General features: G+C 39.5%; 1 protein-coding gene across 1 annotated transcript in view; it reads left to right on the top strand.

The window, feature by feature from the left end:
• The window catches only part of GRIN3A (glutamate ionotropic receptor NMDA type subunit 3A), a 162229-nt gene that overhangs the window by 117723 nt on the left and 18151 nt on the right, over positions 1 to 26355 (top strand). The window contains exons 4-6 of the mRNA XM_089488613.1: positions 4127 to 4272; positions 6546 to 6661; positions 17460 to 17611. Coding sequence (XP_089344739.1) covers positions 4127 to 4272; positions 6546 to 6661; positions 17460 to 17611 — 414 coding nt within the window. The remainder of the gene's footprint in view (positions 1 to 4126; positions 4273 to 6545; positions 6662 to 17459; positions 17612 to 26355) is intronic.

The following is a 26355-nucleotide window of genomic DNA, read 5'->3' as shown; positions in this document are numbered from 1 at the left end:
CGTCACACTTTGCCTTCATCATGAGAGAGCCTGAATCACTGGAAAATACAATTATGATAGGAAAGGTAGAGGGCAGCCAAAAGAGAGGAATACCTTATGCCAAATAGTTGGATTCAATCAGTGAGGCCATGGGCATGAGCCTGCAAGACCTGAGCAAAGCAGCGGAGGACTGACGGTCTTGGAGATTTCTCATCTATAGGGTCACCATGAGTCAAGGTTGATTCAAGGGCAGTTAACAACAAACAAAATTTCATTGAAGTGTGTGCAGTGTATGTCTGAAAATAAATTATTGGATTGTACTGCATAAACTGTCAAAAGGCTAGGAGCTATTGAAAAATAAGCATCTCTCCAATTCCACTTTTTCCCATTTTCCCCAGGAAAGCCACTACCTTCTTCTGTTAGGTACTCCACCTCTTGAAGCTGGAACAAGGTGGGCTGTAGCATGATGGGTATACAGAACACGCATGCTCTCCTCACCTATGTACATGCGCACCAGCCAATGATGACCTGGTCTTACATTCATGCTCATTAATCATTGGCTGGAATCCTGTTGTAATCATATGTAATTTTAACTGTTGTTTAAGGGGATATTCACTGCCTCCTTGTTCAGTAACCCTCCCTCTCCCTGCAGATACTGAAATATTAGGAGAAAGGCCTTAACATATAGTGAGCTCAGAAATACTTTTACAATACTGTTGGATGATGAAAATATTTATATCATTAAGTTGCTCGTATGTCAATTGTTAATAGTAATACTAGTGACATGCTTTGTTCTTGAAACATTTTGAAGTTGAAGTAGCCTGGAAATTTCCATAAACAAGTCTCATTGGGGGATGGTGGGATTTGTAGTTCAAGAAATCTGGATAGTACCAAGCTATACTTACAACATGTTATCTGACAATCAGTGCAGTTACATTTTGCCACCAGGTATAGGTCTCTTCACTTATATGTATGCTCTTCACTTTTCAAAAACCATCAGTTGCTTAAGAGAGAAGGCATAAAACTTGAAGGGAAAATGTAAAAATATAAGTAAAATGCCGGGAAATGCTCTTTGAAAAGCAATTAGGTTACATTTCATATTAGAAAAATAAGATAATGTTGTTCCTATTCTTTTAAATTATGTCCAGAAAGTAACTCTGTTATACCCACATTACAAAAGAGTAACTCGATATAACTCATTGTAGTTGAGTTATTTTAACTCATCACTTCCAGTCTCTGGCCAGCAGTATACAGGCCCACATCTTTTCTCTCTCTTTTACTTTTTATCATGGCCATGCCTCCCTTCTCTTTCAAGCACCTTTTTTTCTCCTCTTCTCCAGCAGGCTGCCAAGGAAGGGTCGAAAACCTTACAAAATCTTTTGAAACTAGGCTGAAAATTTGAAACTATGAAATTAAAACTAAAGCCATAGGTTGTAGACCTACATCTCATTCAGCTCTCCCTGTGAGTGAAGCTAGTTGCTCATCTTTCAGTCCATCCTCTTTTGCAGAGTTGTATGGGTCATATTAAAAATTATGAAGTGTACTGTATACTTAATAAACTGTAAAAGAAGTAATGATGCACGTGGATCAGAAATGTGGGACATGTTTCTTTGTGTTTGCTACACAGTTCTGTTACCTTGCTTTGACAAACCTGGGGGGGGGGGAGGAGAAGGGATGGAGAATTTGCTGTGACAAGGCCTTGCATATATCTCTCATTCTGAAATACTGCTATTATTCTCAAGACAATACCATGATAAAACTTATATTCAGTGAGTAGTGAGTGATAATTTGGGATTTTCTGGAGTGTCCTTCAAAGATTTCTTAAGTACCTGATACACAGAGGCCACCTCACTTAGTTTAGGAATAGCGGGGGTATAATAATGCCATAATGACAGCAACCATAATGAGGAGACTGAAGTAGGCCCATGACTAGCCTGATAATGGTCTGTCTTCCAAATGGCACTAAAGTGAATAAATGACATTGAGCTTTAAAGAGAAGTAGATGGAAGCTTTCTTTTAAAAAAAGTAAAAGCGACTTTCTAGCTCTGTTCCTCAAGAGATGCTGAAAAAAGACAGGCATATGTTCAGGCTTCAATAACTCCACTCGCCATGCTTGTCATTGGCACTGTGGCATCAGCCAGTGGTGAGAAGGAATATAAAGAATACTCACAAATTTCCCTGCCATTGCTTAAAAAAGGAAAGACACATCAGTACACCCATCTGAATGATGGTCAGCTGTTGAACAATTTTATCCCCCATTTCAGGACTTCTTGTGCAAATTAATGTGCACATGCAAAACCCTTGGGACTGAGAAAGGGACTATACATGGAAAGCAATCCTTTTTTAAACAAATGACATTTTCACCATCACCACCCCACTAACATCTGAAAAATACCTTTAACACCTATATGTGGTAGGTGATGGGTTTTGTATCAATGAGGTGGTAAATCCACTCCAGGCTTGTTCACTTACAATTGCATGCACCTGCCTGTCTACATGTGTTAAATGTGCAAAGCATGGTCCTATCCTTGACTTTGGCCAGAGCAAGCAGATATATGAGAATATTTTCCATCTGGATTGGAACTTTTTTGGACTTTTGTGGCATTATAGTCCAGAAATAGCAGGAAGGCTACAGGTGGGTTGCATCTTATATCCCACCTTTCTCCTGCCAAGGAACTCAAATAAATCAAATAAAAGATTAGCTTAAAAAACTATTACAAAAATTACAAAGACAATTCAATTCTACTAAAAATACATAGTTAAAAACAGTTTTCTAATATATGTACTTCTATGGGTGACCATCAATGCATACAAGGTGTTGTAGGGCTATATTTCAGAGGAAGCAACTGGCAAAACTACCTCTGGGTATTCCTTGCCTAAGAAAACCCTATGAAATTCATGAGTTCATCAGGTGACTTGGAAGCACATACAGACACAAAGCATAATTAAAAACCTACACAAAAAATCAGAGCACATCAAACGATATCCTGCCATCGGATTAAAATTAGTCAAAACCTGTCTAAATAATAAAAAAGGAGATCAAGGAAAGGGTTAACTGAACCTCCATAGGAAAGGAGTTCCACAGCCTAGGAGCAACCACTGAGAGGGCTCTCTTTTGTGTCCGCATCAACCATGCCTGAAAAGTGGTGGGTACAAGATAAAGCCCTCCCTTGAAGATCTTAAAATTTGGGTTGTCTCATGCGTGAAGATATAGTCTTTTAGATAGTCTGGGCCCAGACCATTAGGTCATAACCAGCACTTTGAATTCTGTCCAAAAATGGACTGGGAGCCAGTGAAGTCATTTCAAAAGGGGAGTTACATGATCATAGTAGGTAGATATAGAGGAACTCAGAGATAGATAAGAACAAATTCCAGTTGCTAGACCCAGCCAGAGTAAACCCTCTAATCAATCACTGTATGGTAAGTCAAAGTATTTTATATATATATATTCCATTGATTCAATGACTCTGCTCTTGGCGGCATTTGAAATTTGTTTTGGCCACAAATATAGATAAAATAATAACTAAAAAAGCACTTTTAAAATATTGTTCTAATTATTATTATTATTCTAAAAATTATTGCTGAGAGGTCAGCATGGTGTAATGGTTTGAGTGTCAGAATATTACTCTGGGAGACCAGGGTTCAAATGATGGGGCAGATATTTGAACCCTGGTCTCCCAAAGTGTTGGATGACCTTGGACAAGTCTAACTCTTAGCCTCAGAAGAAGGCAATGGCAAACTTCCTCTGAATAAATCTTGCCATGAAAATCCTGAGATAGGCTGCCCTAAGTAAAAACTGACTTGAGGGCACTGAACAGCAACAAATAATATTATTAATAGGCAAGCTGCTCTGTGCTGGCAGTCATATATCTGCCAGCACAGACCTGCTTGGGGTGCCTTTCTAACCTGTAGGCTTCCTCCATTATCATCACTACTAAGGAGAGTGCTTTCTTGTGGATGTAAACCATAGCATATCAGGCAGTATCGTTCATCCGAAGGCTGCAATCATGACATTCCCTAAATGAAGAAATAGTGGTTATCATCAGTGTATTGTGGCTGAAAAGAATTACAGTCTAAGAAACTTGAGGAACTGGTGTCAATACAAATTCTTTATCATTTAAAAAAATATTTTGGCTTTTTCCTTCAGCTACACCACCCTTCACAGGGGTTTCGCTTTGGAACTGTGCGAGAAAGCAGTGCTGAGGATTATTTCAAGCAAAGCTTCCCCGATATGCATGAGTACATGAAAAGGTTCAATGTGCCTGCAACTCCAGATGGAGTGGATTACCTGAAGTAAGTATGTGCCCTGTGGTATTTGATCTAACTCAGGTATGATTGTAACAGTTGGGTGGCTGACCACAGAACCTGTATTTTCTATTAATGCTGTAATGGTTGGGTGGAGGACCATAGAACCAGTGGTTTCTATTAAGGCTGGGATTCCCATGCTTTGGGAGTTGCACAGCCCATGCCAACACATATCAGAAGGTTATATTATTGAAAGGTCCAGAATCACAATGGACAGAAAAGCAAGGTACTTTACAGAGGACATATCTCTGACTGAAGAGTTTTCAGATGACAGCCTTCTGTCTGAATGCATGCTCTTTTTGAAGAATCAATTTCAGTTTAAAGATAAAGAACTGGGCACAAGGAGAAGATTTAAAAAACATGGGAGAGAGAGAAGGATACCCAGAGTCATCCATCAGCAGTTAAGCACCTAGACAGCACAATAAGCAAACATACAGATCACCAGGTCACAGCCTTCCCCATGATGATCAGGTATACTGGATGTCCAGCAGTAGTTATTATGTATGAAGTTCCATGTATATCTTAGCATAATCAAATTTTAGACAAATCTGTATTGATGTCCTATATTGACAACTCTGTACTTCCTTTCTTGGTAATACAAATGGGGGCCTTGGTTTTGGGGAAGGTGGATCTTACAAGCAGTGAAATTAGTATTCACAAGCAGAAGCTGAACAACAACCAGTCCCACACCACCACTATTACCACAGAGGGTCTAGCAGAACAATAAAGCAGGCTAACTTTTCTTTGTAAAAACACATGAATTCAGTTTACTTTAAAATACTAACAGTTTCATAATATCTCATGATGAGAAGCTCTGTAACATCTGCCCTTCAAACATAGAGGAGAACAAGGAGAATGCAGATTGCAAACTCAGGGGATGTCCAAACCGCACCTGAAGGGGCAGCCTGCAGCGGCCTCCATCTTCGCCAGATCAGGACTGCAGCCCCGATCTGGCCTTTTTGTGCCCTGGAAAAAGCACCAGCACCATGACTTTAAATGTGCTTCTTTGGTGATGTGTCATCTAGATGCAGCACCAGAGGAATGCTATGATGCTGCGCACCTTGTGGTGCGCTGCATGGCGTCACGCTGAGCTCGGCTGGAGGCGGGATATGTGTCATGTGGATGCCATGCCCTGACTCCACCCCCAGGCCAGCCTTTGTCACTGGTCTGCAGACAAACTGCAGATTAACTGATGCAGGAAGAGAGAATATATGGCATGAATACATGCTATGCCTAAATTCTTACGCAGACATGCAAACTAGTAGCAACTGTAGTCATGCTAAGGTTGCTACCTCAAACGCTTTTATCATTCAGAACAATTGCCCCTAGAAATGATTTGTCAGTGACTGCTGGGACCTCACTGTATATTTTGATACTTAAGAAAAAGTGCTGCCAGGGAACATGGCACTTTACAGAGTGTCCTGTTTTTGTGATTTTATTGTGCTCACTTCACAATCTCAAGTCAGATAGCAGGAGGAAATGGGAGAGGCACAATTAATATAGTGGGAATACAAGCAGTTACATGCAAATAATCTATATAATCCTATGTCTCTCACCTGGAATAAAGTTCCTCTGAAATCGGTGCGACTTAACTCTGAGTAGACAAACCAGAGACCCTCACATAAGATACAGACTTTATGCTGGGGACTGAAGGAGCATGAAAGTGTCACCACATGCATTTCATATGGATCTACCAATATTTAGACGAACTACTTTGAAGCTCCATCATTTGCAGTGAATGAGTTAAGTGTAATCTTAAATCTCTAGGTAGACATATTGTGTAGCTACTACTGTTAGATTTCTGATATCTAATTATTCTAACTTATACTGTAAAGACTTTCTTGATAACTTCTATTTTGTCCCAAAAAATACATATTTTTTTTAAATCAGTGGTTGTTTTCCATTATATTATTAGATAAAATGTATTGTTAGTATTTATAAACCATCTTGGTTTCAATTCATAGAGGTAGAATACTTCTCAAAAAGAAAAACAAAATCAGATAAATCGGTTGGTTGTTATGTATCCTGACCTCAGAGTCAAATATATGTGTTTATTGACTTATGGGTTAGATTTTACTTTGATTTTTTTTGTTGTTGTTGTTCCATTCTGTATATGTCAAAAGACCTCCTGAGGATTAAGTCAAATAGATCTGGCATTTCCTTCCAGACAAAATAAGTCCTGTATAAATGAGTAAAGTTGTACAGGCTTTTGTTGCTTTGTTGAATGATTTTTGGTGTTAGTTTTATGCCTTGATTTACAGGCAAGATCCAGAGAAATTAGATGCCTTCATCATGGACAAAGCACTCCTGGATTATGAAGTATCAATAGATGCTGACTGCAAACTTTTGACCGTGGGGAAACCATTTGCTATTGAAGGTATGAAAAAGCTTTCTACAAATACAGCCTACACAGCAGAACTGCAGTTCTTACTGGTGGTTTTATATGTTTCTTTTACAACCTATGAGGCCACAAAACAGTTTAAAACAGTAAAATAACTATAAAATGTGGAACGTTTTGATAATAAAAACAGTAAAAAAATTAAAATGGAAGCATAACAATAAAATATAGGCCAAGAGGCAGTGTGGGAACACAGAACAACCAAGAAGACTAATAGAGCAAGCAGTTCAGGAGGGGTTAGCCTGAGATGTATATCTTGCTATATCCGCAGAGAGGGGACGTCATTTTTACCTGCAGAACACTTCTGCCAGTAATAAGCAAAAGATCCCAAAATGGGCATTCTAGGGGCAGGGAATAGGCAGTCCAGAGGCAGCTTTGGATCTGCTATATCTAAAGCATTGAAATCAGCACTATCATTGATGGAAGCATCTTTTGATAGCCTAATAGACTAGAGGGGAAAATTCACCCCTCACACCCAGCTTAAGGGGTTTCACTTCTTCCACAATTGGCTTTCAGAGGTTCTCCCATTTCCAGCACTGCCTTCTGAACTGGCCAGTCATGTAGCCATGACAAGATCATACCTGTTCCTTTCTTGCCTTTCTGAACCCACAAGGGAGTACAAGTGGAGGTCCCCTGATAAGTGAGGACTAGGGCTCCATGCATTTCATGCAGCTGCTGTAAATTTGCAGCCCCCATTGGCCATCACTTGACACCTTTTCCAAACAGCTTTCTTGATGTTTTAATCAAATTGGTGATTGGAACAGGGAAGCTGTTTTTCTGCCTTCAGTTCCCTAATCACTGGGTGCTGTGCTGTATTGAGGCTGACATCAAGGTAACTCAAAGTGTGGCTTGAAAGCCCAGCCTGCCAGCAGCACTTGCTAAAGACCTTGGAAGACATTAGCAGTCCTTAGATGAAGGCCTTCTTGCCACAGGGTAAGCAGAGCTGTAAATGATCTGCACACACACACACAACATTCCATAGCAATCTATCAGTCCTCCATATCCACTGACCTCTGTGCCAAAACCAGCACTTTCCAGATTTGGAGACCTGACATGTTCAATGAAGCTGCAAGATATCTGGTTGCTTCATCTGTAATTTAGCTCCTGTTTAAATAACTTTAAAGATCTTGCAATCCAACCAAACAGTCAGGAAGGTCAGGTAAGGAGTCTTTGAAAAGTTTACTGTGAAACCAGTAGATATGCAACAACAGTTTTAAATAGGTACACCAGATGTGAGAAACCTGTAGTTCTTCAGATGTTGATGGGATACATGAAGTCTAACCATATCTCCAGATCCTAGGTACAGTAAATGTACCCCTGGAATACCCTTTTCTACCAACAATCAAATAAAAATATTTTGACATCAAATTTTTGCAAACAATTGAGTTTGTACCAGTTGCTAAAAAAATATGCACTGTAAGCCACTCAAAATGTGTCTTTCCAGGGCTGTTACTCCATGTGTAGCTATTTCTCTGCCGTTAGGAATCCAGCAGTCTCCTGGAAGGCTTTCGCACTTTTGCAAAGTCATTCCTTTCTCTATATCTCATCATTGTGAATGGACTTTGGCTTATTCTATTTGTACAGTAGAATGAGATAGGAGGAGGGATTAAACATTTTAAGATTCCATAATTGAATGTACCATTTCAATTTGGCTTCATTTTCAGGTATTTTCCATGTGGAAAATAAGTAGAATGCTAGCACAGGAGGGGAAAGGATAAGCTAAAATATTTTTCGCTAATGCACAGGTTTTTCCTTCAATTTCCAAGGAGTTCTGGGGTAAACACTATGTGGTAATCAATAAAAAATGAGGGTTTTGTACTGCTTCCCAAAGCCTACTGATGCCACCCCACTATCATATGTTGATAGTACCATTTAATATATATAAACCAGTCACCTTTGTAGAATAAGTGTATAGGGTAGCCAGTGGGATTTAATAGCAGTAATTGGATTTACCCTGCTCTCATTGTTATAGGCCTGGCTTGGATTTAGTTTCTTGGATGCACCAAAGAGACTGAATCCAAAAATTAGCTTTTATGCATATTGGTTCTGAAGTGCCATCATTTAAAAGCATCATTGGACTATTTTAGTCACTATTTTTCTAGGTGCCAAATCCAAACCCACAAAATATCCTCAATATGTTCTATCCTTCCATGAGCTTGAATCCAATTCTCTCTCTCTGGCAGAAATGAACTTTAACTTTCTGTAGCATAGCTATTTCTTTCTCTATATATGCACTTAGTTGATTAGAATGGGCAATCCCCTAGAGCGGGCCAGCTCAGCTCATAAAATCTCATTTTATCTATATATACACACATACCCCTATAATACATGTTGCCTAATTTTCTAGAAGTATAACATGACATTGGGGCTGCTGCCTCCCCCTGCTCCATTTCAGTTTACTGCAGATGGCTTAGTGGGCTATGGTTCTACCACAAATATAGTAGCTATGAATTTGCATGCGCTAAAAGGGTGATATTATAAGCATTTAGCAGTTTTCCTGCTGGCTAATTGCAAATTCCTTTGTGATTTCACCCACTTAATAGACAAAAAGACTTCTTTTCCTTTCCAAATTGGTGTAAACCTGATGCTCTTCTCAGTTTGTCAGAAGTTCCCAGTTCAATTAGAGGTAATGAAACAGTTTACAAATGCAAAGAATAGGTACATTTTTCTCCTCTCTCTCAAGATTTTCACACGACATCGTTATATCGTTCCTTTAACATCCCAAAGTGTAGTGGAATCATCATAACAGATAAATGATTCCAAAAGATTTTCACCTGAGGCTATTAGTGTTCTTAAAATGTTGATATATCAGAATTCAGCAATAAATTATTACAAAACGGTTTCAAAACAGTTACATTCACACAATGGACACAGTAATGTTTCAGCAACAATTTAAGAACACTAACAGCCTCATGTTATGATGATTCCACTACACTTTGGGATGTTAAAGGAACGATATAGCGATGTCATGTGCAAATCTTCTCTCATCCTGCTTTCTATGTATATACATGCACACATACACACATATAACCCTCCTGCTGTGTTGAAAGGGGGGATGTATGCAGTGTCACTGAGCTAACATAAAAGTAGGGTTAGGTCTCTCAAGGTTAGTTTTTTGTGGGTTTTTCGGGCTGTGTGGCCATGTTCTAGAAGAGTTTCTTCCTGATGTTTCGCCAGCATTTGTGGCTGACATCTTCAGAGAATGCTTGCCTGGAAAAAGTGTGTGTGTGTGTGTGTGTGTGTGTGTGTGTGTGTGTGTATATACACACATACTGTGTGAGCCTGGGAATGCAGGAGTGATTTGCATGTGTATTGTTCTGTGCTGTTGGCAGGCCTGAGGCTGGGAGGCTAATGCAAAAGAAGGTTAGTGTCAGCTAATTGGTGATCATTATCTGCTGATCATTATCACCAATTAGCAGACACTAATCCTCTTTTGCATTAGCCTCCCAGCCTCAGGCCTGCCATCAGCACAGAACAATACACATGCAAATCACTCCTGCATTCCCAGGCTCACACAGTGTGTGTGTACGCACACACACACACTTTTTCCAGGCAAGCATTCTCTGAAGATGCTAGCCACAGATGCTGGTGAAATGTCAGGAAGAAACTCTTCTAGAACATGGCCACATAGCCCGAAAAACCCACAAAAACTATGGATGCCGGCCACGAAAGCCTTCGACTTCACATCTCTCATGGTTGACCCAAGGCACTGTTCCCTATTGGAATTAAAAGACAAGATGGCACCCACAACCACCAGCTTTCCATGTGCAAATCTGATTGGACAGGCAATTAATTATTTCAACAAATCCTAACAGGACTGTCCAAGAACTTAGTACTTCCCCTTATTTCTCTCCTATAGATTTGCCCCTGAATAAGTCCCTGGAACTAGGTCAGTTGCACATATTTGAGTATGAGCATTCAGTCTGGATTGGTAGTTTGGCAGACTCAACAGAAACAAGTGGTCTAAAACAGGAGTGAGGAACCTGTAGCCCTTTAGATGCTTTGTCCTACAAGTCTCCAAAGCCATTACCATTGGCCATACTGGGTAAATTTGGTAGAAAAGGTAAGCCAAGACATCTGGAGGGCCAATTGCTTCTCTATTGCTCCCTTTAAACTGTAGATTAAGGAGGATGTGTACTGAAATGCAAAGGTGGGTACAAATGTTGTTATATCCATTGATATACTGCCCCAATATTGGGATGCCAAGTGGCTTATAGGTAATTAAAACCAGAATAAGTTGCACATTTTCATGCAAAAGCATCAGTAAAATATATGTTGTTTTAAAAAGCAATTAAACAGTCTATAAAATTAAAACCATTTAAAAAAATTAATTGAAAGATAGGATATATAAAAAACAATAAACAACACACCATTAAAAGCCCATTAAATTCAATTCCTGAAAGCCTGTTGGAATAGGAACTTTTTTCACTTCATAGCAGAAGAGCCATCCTAGCATCCATACAGGAGTTCCAAATTTTAGAAGACGCCACTCTTCTTTGTACCCAAAAAAAATGTGCCTGGGAAGGCACTGGGACTGAGAGAAGGGCTCCTCCAAAGATCTTAGAGCTTGGGCAAACTCATGTAGGGAGACAGTTCTTCAGACATCCTGGATGTGAGAAAGATGTTTTCTGTTTCTGTTGATGAAATTCACGCTTAGGGTGTGTGAGTGTTCAGGACCCACACTGTTACACATTTAGATGCAGAAACTATTATGTGCCAGTGTAAATCAAATGTTTTTCTTGGACTGTCAACTGTAAATAGCTCCCTGCATTATGTCCCACTCCTCACACATTGTGTCACACTTTCATGTGATCAAGAATCAAGCCACATGTTAAAAATGTACTGTGTGTGAGGAATGCAGTTAAAATCATTTCTTCTTTTTCACATTTCCTTTTGAATAAATAATATGTTTAACTTGTGCATCCTTCACCTTTAACACAACATATAGTCTAAAACCCTAAGAAACAGGCTCCAGGGTTTGGAGACAGAAGCCCCAATTCATCCACTGAATTTTACAGGGGCTTCAGCTGTTGGGACTCTCCTCCTTCACCTGGAAATGTTCTCAGTGACTGGAGAGAGCAAAGAGAGAGCAGAGTTTCTTTCAGTCCCATCAGTGACACATGTGAAATGTTCCACTTCTGGTGAAGGGACTCAGAGATTCTACATACAATGATTTAAATCTAATTGCAAATTCAAACTAGAGTCAACTCATTGAATCAACAGGATTAAATACCGGTAAATGTTATTTTTCCAAGTTCCCACTGATTCAGTGGAACTGTTCTAATTGGAACTAGCAATTGGATTTAGGCCAGTCTACTTGTCCTCCACATGTACCACGCACCAAGCACAGGGAATGATACACATATGGCTGTTTTGTAACAAATGAGCCTGCAGAAAAAGAAAGAAATGAATTTATGTGTGTTCACACTTAAAAATGAAGGTATCCAGATGGTTTGTGGGTGTAATATACACATATACATGCTCTTAAATCTTGGAGGACTGCCTCTCCCCATATAATCCGCCCCGCACACTCAGGTCAGCTGGGAAGAATTTGTTGAAGGTCCCAAACGCACAATATGCGGCAACCTCACAAAGGGCCTTTTCCATCTCGGCCCCAAAAATGTGGAACAACCTTCCCGACAAGCTCTGTTCCACCACCTCTCTGGATCTTTTCAAAAAGAACCTTAAGCCCTTTTTCTTTCACCAAGCCTTCCCCCCATGAGATGTGATATTATGCCCTTTCCCTCTACTGGTAACGACTTTTGTAATATTTTGGACTTTTCTCTCAGCTGGCCGGGTAATAGTTTTTTAATATGAATTGTTTTATTGTTATGTCTGTAATCTTGTATTGGAATTTTATCTGTACGCCGCTTTGATCATCGCAGAAAAGCGGGATAGAAATTTAAAAAAAATATTATTATATATTATTATGTACAAAGAACAAAGGGAATGGCTGCCTGTCACTACTCTTAAATGGGAGTAGTATTGTTGGAGATTATAGACTGCTTAGTAGCAATTAATTTAAAGATTATGGTTCTATTAGGATTTATTCTTGTGTTATTTTGTTATTGTTTATTTGACATGGAGTATGTGCTTTTGATTACTTTTACTGACAACTGTTGCTGATTTCAGAGACTCATGAACAGATCCTAGCAATGGCCAGGAACAAAATCCACCCAAATAGATAAGAGAAACTCTCATTGTACTGAATGATGTAGGCATTTCATCTTCAAATGCTTTTTTCTCCCTTTGGCACAATAAAATCCTATAATAGAATGAGAGTGTATTTAGAGCTGGGAAAAGAATAGAATTGTATGGATTGTTTCCCATTTCAAAAAACTAAATCTTAAGTTCTATACATTAGCTTTGAGGTCAAGGTTGATGCCAGCACACCAAATCAAGTGACAGCTTAAATAAACAGAGCTTGGAATCATACTTTTTAAAAGGAGCCATAAAAAAGGATTAGTTAATCTTTACTTTGAACATCTGGCATATCGGGTAATGGTTTTCAGAAATGACTGGTGCCATTTAGAAAGATAACTTGGAGAATTACTCATGTCTATACCATTCTACAGCATTGTTCCCAATCTTGAGATCTGCAATTTGGGAAGGGTAGTTAGAATTCTCAGCCAGAGGACTTTAGTGCCTCGTCAAACTACAATCCCCAGGATTCCATAGAGATGCAACTCATTAGAAAGATGAGCTCTTTCCTAGTTCTGAAAATAATTATACCAGAAAACTATTTGTTACTTTATAGGAAAACCTAGCCCTCAAACACTTTAATTTAATGATGCAGCCAAAGAATCTGTCTCTGGAGATTCTGAGATAGAGGCTGAATTTTAAATTAGATTAGTCTTAATTCAGTTTGGACGTCATTTGGCAACCACACTTCATGTAATGTGTGGACAAGCTGAAAAATACTCAGAGAAATGTGGCAAACAAGTTATCTGTGTAAAGTCCAGAAAGCAGATTGTGCTTCATACAGAGAGGTATTTCAAAATTTGTGGAGAAAATGATAACTCCACACCTTGGGAAAGTGACTTTTTGGATCAAAAACTTTCAGAATCCGTCCACTGGCATGGCTGTCAGTCTTGCACAGTGCCCATGCCTGGGGATTCTGGGCACTTCAGTCCAAAAACTTAGCTTATCTGGACTTTGGATAAATCCTTGTTGTTCAAAAGACCAAGGATAGCCAGCAGGCGAGCTGTGGACTGGATCTGAGCCTCAGAACCTTATTATAAGCAACTTGGATAAAGGAATACAACACCCCAGACTAGGAACAAATACTTCAGAAGAGGGTGTCAGGGAGAGAGGAAGATGTAGAAAGAGAGAGTTCTTTCACACTACAACATGATAGCACTAAGATTCCAGTTTAATTGCCATGGCAACTTCATATGAAATCCTGGGATTTGTAGTTTGGGAAGGGTACTTAGAATTCTTTACTCAAGACTCTAGTGCCTCACCAGACTACAAACCCCAGGATTCAGGATGCAACCATGATAATGAAATCATAGTGCTACAATTGTATAATGTGAAAGGGCTGCAGAAAGAAAAGGCTGGTGTCAAAAAAAAAGGGGGGGGGCAGACAGAGGAAGAAAAAGAGAGATACAAAGAAAATATATGGCCCTACTTTCCAGTCATGTAGAGCTTCAGACGGAATACCCCTGAAAAAATGCAGCTCTGACAAAAAAATAAAAATAAAAATCTCAAACTCTGTATCACATTGACACTCCAGAAATTTGGGCTGAGATAGTATTATATTTTGCACTTGCTAATGCAAAGCTGGAATGATTTCCCCAAGGCAAAAAATGCAAGGTTTGAGGGCAGTTTTGCCTAGAAAACAAAGGTAAAACAAGAGATATAAGTGTAAAAGTGAAGCCGTGAAAGACAAAATACACAGGAATACATTTTAACAACTGCATTGATTAAAAAGTTGGAGCTAAAACAATATCAAACCATATACGTATCATAACAAACCATGTATGTATCCTATGCACATGTATAGTACTGGAACCTGTGCATCAGAATGATGTGAAATTTGGGCAGATAAAAGGATGTAATTTTCACAAAGCCTATAGTTACAGTACGGAAACTATAGAGGTTGGGAAAGTCAATTACTCTCAGAAGCCCCCATCCAGCATGGTCACCAGGCTAGTTGGGGATTCTGGGGAGAATAGTCCAAAAGGTAAATCTCCCGAATTCTAGGGACTCACCACCACAAGATATAGTAATGCCTGCCAATTTGAGTAACTTTAAAAGAGTTTCAGAGAACTAGTACAGCATCTAGTTAGCTTTTTGTCAGAGTGTGTCTACACTACAGAAATAAAGCAGTTTGACAACACTTTTAACTGCCTTGATTTAATGTGATGGAATTCAGGGATTTTTTAGTTTCGTGAGCCTTCCCTGTGAGAGAGCTCTGGTGCCTCCCCAAACTACAAAACCCAGAATTCCATAGCACTTAACCATGAAAGTTAAAATCATGTTAAACTGCTTTATTTCTGCTGCATAATAGCAGCCTCCATACCTCCATATCAGAGGCAATCCCAGTTTCTGACCAACACAAAAGGAAGAGTGCTATTTAATTCATGTCCTAAGTGAAATAAACAGAATCCACAGGGGAAAGGGAGACATATCTCCAAGTGCTCAGTGCATGATTGTTTCTTGTTTTTTTATGGGGTAATGTTTTTGTTGTTGTTGTTGTTTAAAAAGCCCAATGCGTTTCAGCCTGTGTACATATTTCAATTGCTTCAGGGGCAATGTGAAAAGATTCAGCTAATGGAACAAGATTTTCCATGCCAAAAAATTCTGTTGTTAGATATCATGTTACCCCTTAAGAAGGGCATTCAAATGTACAGCTGTCCCTCTTTATCCACGGATTCTTTATCCACGGATTCTTTATCCACAGATTCAAACATCCACGGTTTGAAAATATTAAAAAAATACATAAATTCTAAAAAGGAAACCTTGATTTTGTCATTTTACAAAAATGAAATAATTTTACAATGCCATTATATTTAAGGGAACTTGAGCATCCACAGATTTTGGTATCCATAGGGGTTCCTGGAACTAAACTCCAGCACATACTAAAGGCCCACTGTATACATATGCCAAAATACATTGGGCTTTCCACCACTACCACCAAAAAAACTCTATCCACTGAGCACCTGGAGACATACAGTGGGCCCTTGGTATCCACTGGGGTTTGATTCCAGGACTCCCAGTGGATAACAGAATCCATGAATGCTCAAGTCCCATTATATACAATGGCATGGTAAAACAGTGTCTTTTATATAAAATGGGGGGATCAATGTTTGCTTTTTTGGAATTTATGTATTTTTCAAATATTTTCAAGTCGTGGATAGTTGATTACTTGGATAAAGAATCTGTAGATACGGAGAGATGGCTGTAGTGCCCTTTTTTCCAGTGGATTCCTAAGTGAAACAAAGGCTTCATATTAATATCACATTGACCATTGTATCAGCAAAATGCTGAACTATGTAAGGCTTTGAACTGATCCAGCATGGCTTTTCTTATGCTCCAGAGCTCAATAATTGGGACAGCCTTTCTGCTAGCTGATGCAAGCCTAATTCTAATGCATGGAGGGTTTCAGCTATTGTGGTATAGTGGTTTGAAAGTTCAGTAGACTAGGATTTGAATCCCTGCACAGCCATGGAAACCCACTGGGTGACCTTGAGTGAGTCACAGGAGTTTATCACATGGGGGAAATCCCATGCGGAAATGGGGGTTTAAATTAGAAAAAAACCTACAAAAGTGAGTTAATTTTCACACAACACCATTGTTAAAGTGGTGTTAACCTAAACGGAAAGTAGATTGAAAATAGACAAAAGCTGCTCCTTTTTACTTTAAAAAAAATTCCAAAAGTAAAAAGGAATGGCTTTTGTCTACTTTCCATTTGGGCTAACACCAATTTAACAATGATGTGTGTGAAAATTAACCCGCTTTGGGTCCCCCCCCCCCCCCAGGTTTTAAATCCCATTTTTGTATCGGATTTCCCTGTTGTGATAAACTCCATAGTCTCCCAGCCTATTCAACAGAAAATCACCATTGAATCAGTCTGCAGGGTTTCTTCCATAGAAGAGAATCACGTGAAGGGACATAACCACACTAAAATGTCTGATACTGCATTGGACCAGTCCTTTGAAGTTGGCTTGCTGCCTGAAAATGCAACACATGAACACTTCCATGTGAGCTTTTTTAAACTGGGCTTTGTAATGGGAAAGATCAACGTTTCACTCAGTAGCTGGTAAACTTATAAGGACATGGCTCACTGCTGGGATGTAGATATTTCAAATGGGCCCGAACAGAGAGGCCAAAATAAAGCTGCTTTGAATCACTTTGGAGGTATGCTGTTTAAATGATGCATGCATCCTAAGAGCTGGAGGCCACGGCAAAGCCATGCTCCAATCCTAAGGACTGGAGCAAAGCTTTGGCACAGCTTCTGGCCTCTTAAGATGAGTGTGTCGTTTAAAAAGCATATCTCCAAAGTGACCCAAAGCAGCTTTATTTTGGCCTGTCTGTTCAGGCCCAAATGGCACACTGAAATCGTTACAGCCAGAAGATCTACTCATGAGTAACAAGCTTTGCTAGGATGCCTCTTCCCACGGGCAGCTGCTTTTCTCCTTTTCTTCATGTGCCAGCAGTACACTAGCTATCAAAAATTGGAATGTACTCATTTCTTCTTTGGTCATTATTGCAAAAAGCATGGACAAGTCACCATGCAAGATTACACTGATTTTTTGTTCTTGTCTTTCCCTAGGGTATGGTATTGGCCTTCCTCCAAACTCTCCACTAACCTCAAATATCTCAGAACTGATCAGCCAGTATAAATCTCATGGCTTCATGGATGTCTTACATGACAAGTGGTACAAAGTAGTGCCCTGTGGGAAAAGAAGCTTTGCTGTGACAGAGGTAAGAGATGCACCACTATTATCTGTCTGACACTATCTTGGATTTGCTCAGAATGTAAATGCTACCTCTACATCTATCCTGGAAGAAATTGGCCTATGGTAAAAAGGGAAGGAAGATGGCTTCAATGTAAAAGGAATTGCTTGATGATGATGTTTGTAGAGCAATTGGAAGAAGGGGTTGGAATCACTGTAGGGACCTGTGGGCAAAGGGCTGCTGTGGGTTTCTGGTCAGTCTCAAAATATTCTGAGTACTGGAGTATGTACACATGTATGCATCACATGTGTGATTTCTGAGCGTGTTACTTTCCCTCCCTCGCCTCTCTACATCTTTCTGTCTTTCTGGATGCATCCACACTGTAAAAATAAGGCAGTTTGACACTGCAGTACAGTTTGCTGTAACTCCAACCTGTGAAATCCTGGGGTCTGTAGTTTATAAGGTCTTTAGCCTTCTCTGCCAAAGAGTGCTGGTACCTCACAAAACTGCAAACCCTAGGATTCTGTAGGATGAAACCATGGCAATTACAGTTGTGTCAAACTACATTATTTCAACAGTGTAGATGCACCCAGCTCTCTATGTGTGTGTGCTTTTTGTTTCTATCACATAAGTAATGCCCCTTCCTCCTTTTCTCCTCTCTCCACCTCCCTCCCTCCTTCTCTCTGTCTCTTGGCTCTTGCTAAAAAGGGGAGTTGCCATTGCCATCCTCTGAGCCTGAGAGAGTGTGACTTTCCCAAGATCATCCAGTGGGTTTCCATAGCTTAGCTGGGATTCAAACCCTGTTCTCCAGAGTCGTAGCCCAATGCTCAAACCACTACACCACACTGGCTCTTTCTGATTCCCCCTTAACCCAGCCTGCCTTTGGGGTTTTATTTTATTTTATTTTAACTTTTTCATGCAGACCTCTGCTATTGCTATTGATGTTGTGGGGGAAGAAAAAGAGAGATGGATGGATGGATGGATGGATGGATGGATGGATGGATGGATGGAATCAAGCCAGCTTAGGAATAGTAAGGGGGAGAGGAGGTCACATTGACATCATGTGATTAAATTACGGAGTGGTGTGTGCTGGGGATTCACGCATGTATTATATGCAATGGGGGAAATAATTTAGCTCAATAGGGAGCAGCAAAAGGGCCAGGGTAGCACCAGCCAAGATCTTTCGCCTTTGTCCAACAGATCCAAGCCCACATAATTCCAGAGCCAGTTTCTAAATTAATGTAGTTAATTTAGAAACAGGGAATCAACACACACATAAGATATCTCTCTCTCTCTCACACACACACACACACACACACACACACACGAAGCAAAGGTGGGAGAAAATGAATTGTTAGAGGCTTTCCTAATGGAGATACTCTACTGATCCTGAAGCGTGGCTCCAATCGCAGGGAAAACCGGAATGAGGATGGCTCAGGGGCTGCCAGTGAGAGGGTGGCCAGCCAAAGAGGTGCACAGATCAAAATCAACAGAGATTCTGTATGATTCCAAGCTAGACCAAATTGTTACTGTCTGGGCACCTATATTTATACTAAAAAAAAAAATTACAGTGGAGGGCAGTTATTTAGGAATTGTTATGTTTACGTGTTTTTCCCAAGTGAGGGGAATAATGTTTGATCTGACAAGTGTTGGAACTCTCTTTGATTGGAAAGGTTTACATCTTCTGAAAGAAACCCCATTTATCTTTGATATGCACGATCACTCCAAGCCCAGTTCTCTTCACATGTGAATGGATGGTGTTATCTCATGTCCAGTTAAGTGTCCCTAGCTTCTCCGTGCTAAGTTTGCAAGCGTGATCTGGCTAATTTCCTGCACTGGAAAATCCTTTATTGGACTACTTGCCTGAAACATATCAATTTAATATCACAGTCATAGTGAAGTGAATTAGAGATGGCTCTTATGCTACCATGAAATTTCCTCCCAGTGGATGATCAGTTGGCTCAACTCTGCTCTCTCTGCACCAGCAGTTAACTGGTTGTAGCTGTTGTTGCTATGTGCTGTCAAGCTGGCTTTGACTTGTGGCAACCCTATGAATGATAGCCTTTGAAAAAAATGTGTTATTAACATCTCTGCTCATTTCTTGCAAATGCAGAAGCATGCCTCCTTTGATGGAGTTCATCCACCTGAAATGCAGTCTTCCACTTTTCCTACTGCCTTCCGCTTTGCTATGTGTTACCACCTCTTAAAGTCATGTTGTCTCATGATATGTCCAAAGTGTTACAGCCTTGGTTTAGTCATTTCAACTTCTAGACAGAGTCCAGGCTTGATTTGCACTTGATTTGCACAAACCCATTTATTTGTCCTTTTGCCTGTGTATGGTATCTGTACACCTCTTCTTCAGCACCATATATCAAATGATGATTTTGAAACAAAAAAAATCCTTTATTTTGGTAACATAATCCAATATAAAGGTCATAGTAGAAGAAACATTTCATCAGTTCTGATATATTTTGTCTTCTTTATTGTGTGATGTATTTTAAACTGTTTTAAATGGCTGTTTTTAACAAGATTGATTATTGACATTTTTAAACTTTATTATTATAAAGTTTAGCTGTACTTTGTTTTATCTGTGATAAACTGTGTTGGGTCTTGTGGTTGGATTTTAGAGCAAATCAAGCCTGAGCTCTTCCTAAAAGCCAAGATGACTAGACTGAGGCTATTGTACTTTGGGCATCTCTCTCTATAGCACATTTTAAAAAAATAATGCACCTTGAGTATCTTTTATCTATAATGCTTGGAACAAAAAGTGTTCTATATGTCAGGGCATTTTGTTTTGTTTTTTGGAATACCTGCATTTGCATAAACATAATGAGACATAATGAGGCTGGAGAGAGACTAAGGATGTGTGAAATAGTGGGAGGTGTGGATTTCCACCACTTTAAAGATCCTTGTATCCCTCTCCAGCTGTGTTTCTCTCCAGTCTTGCAAATACTGTACAGGTACAGACTTCTCTACTTGTGTTGTAGCTCAAAAAGTTTTAGATTTTGGAGTACTTTGGATTTCGGGATTCTGGATACTCAACTTGTATCTGGTTAAGTCACATGCTGTAGGAAAAGAGGCAGACCATTTTGCAGGTGGATGGGCTCCATCAAGAAAGCCAGACCTAAGTAAGACTGTTGGAGGTGTCTCATCAATAGGGTCATAAAAGTCAAAGCCAACTTAATGGCACACAACAATAACAACAACAACAACAACAACAACAACAACAACAACAACATGTTTCAAGGAACACATAAGAACAATCACTGCTCCATTTGGACAGGACGTCACTTCAAATTAGGGCCCAACTCTTCCAGCTAATGACTACAGAACTGTTACATATCTAATAAACAGTACAAACAGAGCAGATAATTGTGTGTACATGTCAATGAAATCCTTAAAGTTTAAGCAGAACAAGGGAGAGTGTTTGTCTCCTACTGCTTTCGAAAAGACTTATTGAAAGCCAGGTGCACATTAGATTATTCAGCAACAATGTCAACTTGCCTAAAACAAATTGTTCTTGAGGAAGTGCCAGTTTTTAAATGCAGTATGCCTCTATCCAGCAGACAGCATAATCTGTGATCTCTTGGTACTTTCCATTTTGGAACATCATCCTCTTGGATAAAATCCTGTTGAAAGGACCAGTAAGTAATGGATGTTAGTTACCAGAAACATGGGGACATTAACGACCTAAATTTCCCAGGCAAAACACAAGCTTGTAAAATGCCAAATGGACACTGGTGTTTTTCTTTGTTTTTTTCCTCCTCTTCTCCCTGCCGTAAGAAGCTTTCAGGTTTGAAAAAAAAGAGCCTGGCAGGTTTTTTGTTTTTAAAAAAGCATTTCTTGGCAACTTTACAGTGAAAATGGTTAATGACATTTTCTACTGAACTGTGTTAAATGCTAAACCCGAACTGTGCAAATTAAAAGCAAGAAGCGGTAGTATTCATCTGCATTGGAAGAGAGACATCTAGTGGCACCGATTGACCAGTGATTAAAAACCCCCACATTTCAACTTCACTGGATGGCATTTGAAGACCTGCCAAGGGGGATAGGATGTATTAAAACAATGAAATCCAGAAGACAGAAATCATGTTAAGATTTTTTTAATAAAACAAAAACAACTGGTTGATAAGATCTAATGAATTCTGTTGGTCAAGGCATTATCACTTAAAAGTTGCAAGTAATTCATTAAGAAAAAAATATGTAAATGTTATGATCTGGACCAAAAGGAAGCACTTTGAAATCGATTTCTATGAAGGTCAGTGCACATCTGTAACCTATCCATATAAGCCAGTTGAGTTTCAGCTTGCTTAAGCTTAGTTGAAGTGTAAACAAAACAAGGAGGTTTTGTAAATTAATGAAGCCCCCAAAACAAGTTACTTAGGGACTACTGGGTTCAAAAAAATGCCTAAAGGTGGACAACACTGATCCCATGGGTCACATGTCCTTCCCAGCTGTTTTTGCATTTTCCTCATCCCTCTATTTGTTGCCTCCACCTCCAAAAGTACACAGCCACAAAATGAATCATTAAGAGCACAATCCATCAAGGAGGTAGTTGTGCTAAAGTATTTATACAGTTTCTTTGTTTGCTGGGTGAAGTTACATCCCATCATAACAACAGCAATATCCTCTACAGAACTGTTTTGTAGGCAATCTCATGTAGGAGAATAGCAATAATGTTTTTCCAGTGTAACAAGGACCAGCACTATATTTATGTCCATCACCTACAATCATTTTCATATTTCCTGGAAACTTGCTCAAGGACTGGCACCAGTCTAGGGATCACCACTTTGAGCAGCACATCTCTTCAGGATAGCTTACACATTGCAGTAAGTTAAGACAGTAGCATCATCTGATAATTGGCAGCTTAGAAAAGCTAGAGCTGTACTGCAAAGCAGCACAAAAAGGGGTATAGCACACAAAATTCATTAATAAATTTGGTGTTGAAAGATGATTAAATAGGCCCCAAATGAGAATAGTTAGAATTAAGGTGCTGTTACTGAAAGAGCTGCTTTCTGGTTTCCACTGACCATGGACAAAATCCAAGTTGGTTACAAGGATTTACACTTTTGCACTAGTGGTTCTGTCAAGCAGTTGTCCAAGAGATTGTGCAACTGTAGCACAACCAGTTGGGCAAAGAGTTGTGTGAATAGATGGTCAAGAGATTATGAAACTGCTTGCATTTTTTTAAAAAAACTGTCTTTGGTGTCATCCTTGCTCAAAGGAGATTATCACAAAAGGATAAAAAGTAGAGTTTTAACAGGATAAAGGTACTTTTGGCTCCTACTTATCACATGACACTGTGTCTGTCCTGCTACTTTCTTGTATTCAATCCATTACTCTTGTGCACTTTTTCATCTTTGGGCAAAACCCATCAATAGGCCCTCTATTGCACTGTTATGCCATGGCTCCTTTGGTGCAATACCTCTATTCCAGGGCAATTCCACTTCTCAATCAGCCATGTGGTGCAAGTGGTAATGTGTAAATTTACAGCGCTTTATAAATAAAGGTTAATAATGATTCTCCTCTCACAGTGATCCCAGCTGTCAACATTTCTCCCAAGCTAGTTGCTGCTTCTTTTTTGGAAGTGTTAGCAGCTGAGATCACTTGTCCCCTTGCTTCCCCTCACCCCACTCCATATAATCTGGCATCCCTGCCACCCCTCACTGTCTAATCATCCCTATACAGGATACCACTGCACCATACAGTGCAGCGCCATATCAATATTGAAGCAGAGATGTGATAAAGTTTACTTCAATACCCTATGATCCAAAAACATGATTGCTACACTATGGAAGCCTTGTGTGATAATCTCTTAAATCTGAAAAGGGGCAAGTAAAAGTGTGATAGCCTTAATGCTGTCACATGTTATAGTTGCTTCCAGAAACTTAGCTGCTGTAGTGAGGGACATTCAAAGACAGGATGGTTTGGGTTTGGGTTTTTTTAATTATTATATTTGTGAATCGCTGGGTTTACAGAGAGACAAGGGAGGGAGGAGATGCAGCGAGATTGAAAACACAGAACATTTTCATTAAAAGAAATTTACAGTTTTAAAAGGAAGGACTATGGGTCATGCTGGGCGGGATGATGGTACACTATTTGTAATCCTGACATAATATATGCCAGGCTGGCATATATGAAGCCCTTCTTCTTCTTCTTCCTCTCTCTCTCTCTCTCTCTCTCTCTCTGTGTGTGTGTGTGTGTGTGTGTGTGTTTTAATGGACCACGATAGTGCTCGAAAACCTCATTACTTCAATTGAGTTAGCTTGACGTCTTCTGTTCTTCATGTAATGCAGCAAATTAGGTCACAGAAATTAAAGTGCAATGGGGGAATATAAGCTGTGTGCTACTCAGTTACACTATCAGTCTCTTAACCTGGTACTATCAGCAGTCCAAGGTCTCTGGGTGGGAGGATTTTTCTCCCTCCTCCTCTTTCTCTAGTGATACTACCTGAGTTCTTTTTCAAATAGGAGAGGCTTCCCCCTGCACTTGGATCTTTATGCAGACAAAGTTGCGGCTCTTCTCCCTTTGGGATTTTGACCAGGGTAGAATGGATGCAAGCTGAAACTGTGTCATATGGGGCTATCATCAACTGCTTCTGTTATCCTCAAGGGAAAGAATCCATACAAAAATTGGAAAGATAACCAGAGAGTCAGATTTATATTAGAAAAAGATATGCAGTGCTATAGACAGCAGTAACCCTGTGCTGCTGCTGCTGTTGATTGCTGTTGCTTACGAACAGTGAGCAAAGAGCTCTCTTTGCAAAGGCTCTTGCTTCTTTGCACTCATCTGGAAGAGCTCACTGTCTCTGGAGTTTATCACATGGGAGGAATTTCTCTTAATTTCAAATGAAAAGAAAGTGGGGTGAGAACGCATTCACGTGAATTCACTAGTTCAGCGAATTTATGTGAATTCGAATTGCATTCGAACTGACTTCCCATTGCCCGAAAATAGCTTGCCATTGCCCAAAATTGCATGCGATCACCTCTCACGCAATAACATGAAACCCCATGATTGCATTCAGACAGACTTCCCATTGCCCAAAATTGTATGTGGTAGTCTATCATGCAATAATGTTAAACCCCATGATTGTGTTCAGATTGCCATTGGATTATACTTCCAATTTCCCTTGTCTGATAACGTCCTCTCATTCAAACCCATACTTGATGTAGTGGTTTGAGTGTTGGACAATGACCCTGGAGGCCATGAACACAGCCCTGAAACCCACTGGGTGAGATTGGATAATTCACAGCCTCATGGGAAGGCAATGGCACACCTCTTCTGAACAAATCCTCCCAAGAAAACCCCATGATAGATTTGCCTGGTTGTATCCATAAGTCAAAAATGATTTGATGGCACACAACAACAATAAATATATAAAAATGTAGATGCTGAGTTATATATAGCTATGAGCCAGAGTGTTCATTGGCATTACAAATTCTGCTTTCCCTTTGCCCACCCCTTACAGATTAACACCCATCAGATATTCTCTTAAATAGGCAAAAGAGTCTCCGACTGTTCCTATGAAAGAGCCTCATAACAATTCCCCCAGCCTGTGCTGTGAATTTCTCCAATATCTCTGGGCTGAAAGGATAGCAAAGAGGATATCATTCATTGTGTACATTCTACAATGTGACTTGATATTTGTAATAACCAGTGTGAGATTTCATATAGTTCCTCCCCACTCTTCTTACCCTTTTTTCATGAACATTTTTGGTTATCCCACAAGGACATGTTGGCAAAGAATAATGGGACTAGTCTGCCCATATCTGTAAGTGAAATATTGATTGTGATGATCTTTTAAAATGGTCAAATATCCATCTTCTTGTTTTTGTCAGTAACTCAGTATCCTCATAACCAGTTTTTAGACACACAATACATTTGTGCTTTATTCCCAGATGAAATACTCATCATATTTATTTCACAGTTCTCCTATCTCAGGTTTTTGTGGGTTTTTTTCATTTAAAAAAAAGTACAATCTTGCTTTTGAACGTATTCTATTTTTCTCTGGCAGCTGAACTCTCTAAGTTCTTTTAAAATTCTGTTAGGAAATGATAGCCATCTTAGAAGAAGATGAGGAAAAGAGACCAGGCTGTGTTAAGAAAGTTTAGATGGTTATTACATGACCATCTTTTGTACTTGAAACAAGATAGTTTGGAGCTTAAGTCAAGGGAGCTGCTACCCAAAGAAGACAAAGAGGTTACATGCTTTCCTTATAGGCAATTCATTGAGAGATTTAATCAAGATAAGAAAGATCCAACTATAAAGGTTAGGGGGAAATAGTTTTATTCATAATAGTGCAAAGATGATGATTATATAATTTTAAAAAGTAAACATCTTTTGAAGTTAGAGATGAAAGATGTAAAAATTATATTTAGGCACAAAATTTGGGGTACAATGTTCAAATGGAGACATGTGGAGGGGAGACGTAAACCAAAGGTATAAAAATTACTGTGTGTGGTGATTGAAAAGAAAATATGTATAGGATGATGTACAGATGATATTTAACTCCAAATAAACTGTCAAAATGTATAAGAATGCCTCAAATCAGTGTTGGAGCTGTCAAGATAAGGAAGGCACTCCTTTTCATATATGGTGGACATGTAAGAAAGTGAAAAGTTGTTAGTCCAAGATATATATGGTAAAGGTAAAGGTATTCCCCCTTGACAAGGCTGTCAAGTCGGTCTGACCATAGGATGCGATGCTCATCTCTGTTACTAAGTTGAAGAGTCAGTGTTGTCAGAGACTACTCTGTGATCATGTGGCCAGAA

Source organism: Sceloporus occidentalis, unplaced genomic scaffold, assembly GCF_023333645.1.
Source record: "Sceloporus occidentalis isolate IW3139 unplaced genomic scaffold, rSceOcc1.0.p SCAF_1, whole genome shotgun sequence".
Classification (NCBI taxonomy): Eukaryota; Metazoa; Chordata; class Lepidosauria; order Squamata; family Phrynosomatidae; genus Sceloporus; species Sceloporus occidentalis.
The sequence above is the reverse complement of the archived record's forward strand: the minus strand, read 5'-3'. Positions and strand labels throughout refer to the sequence as shown.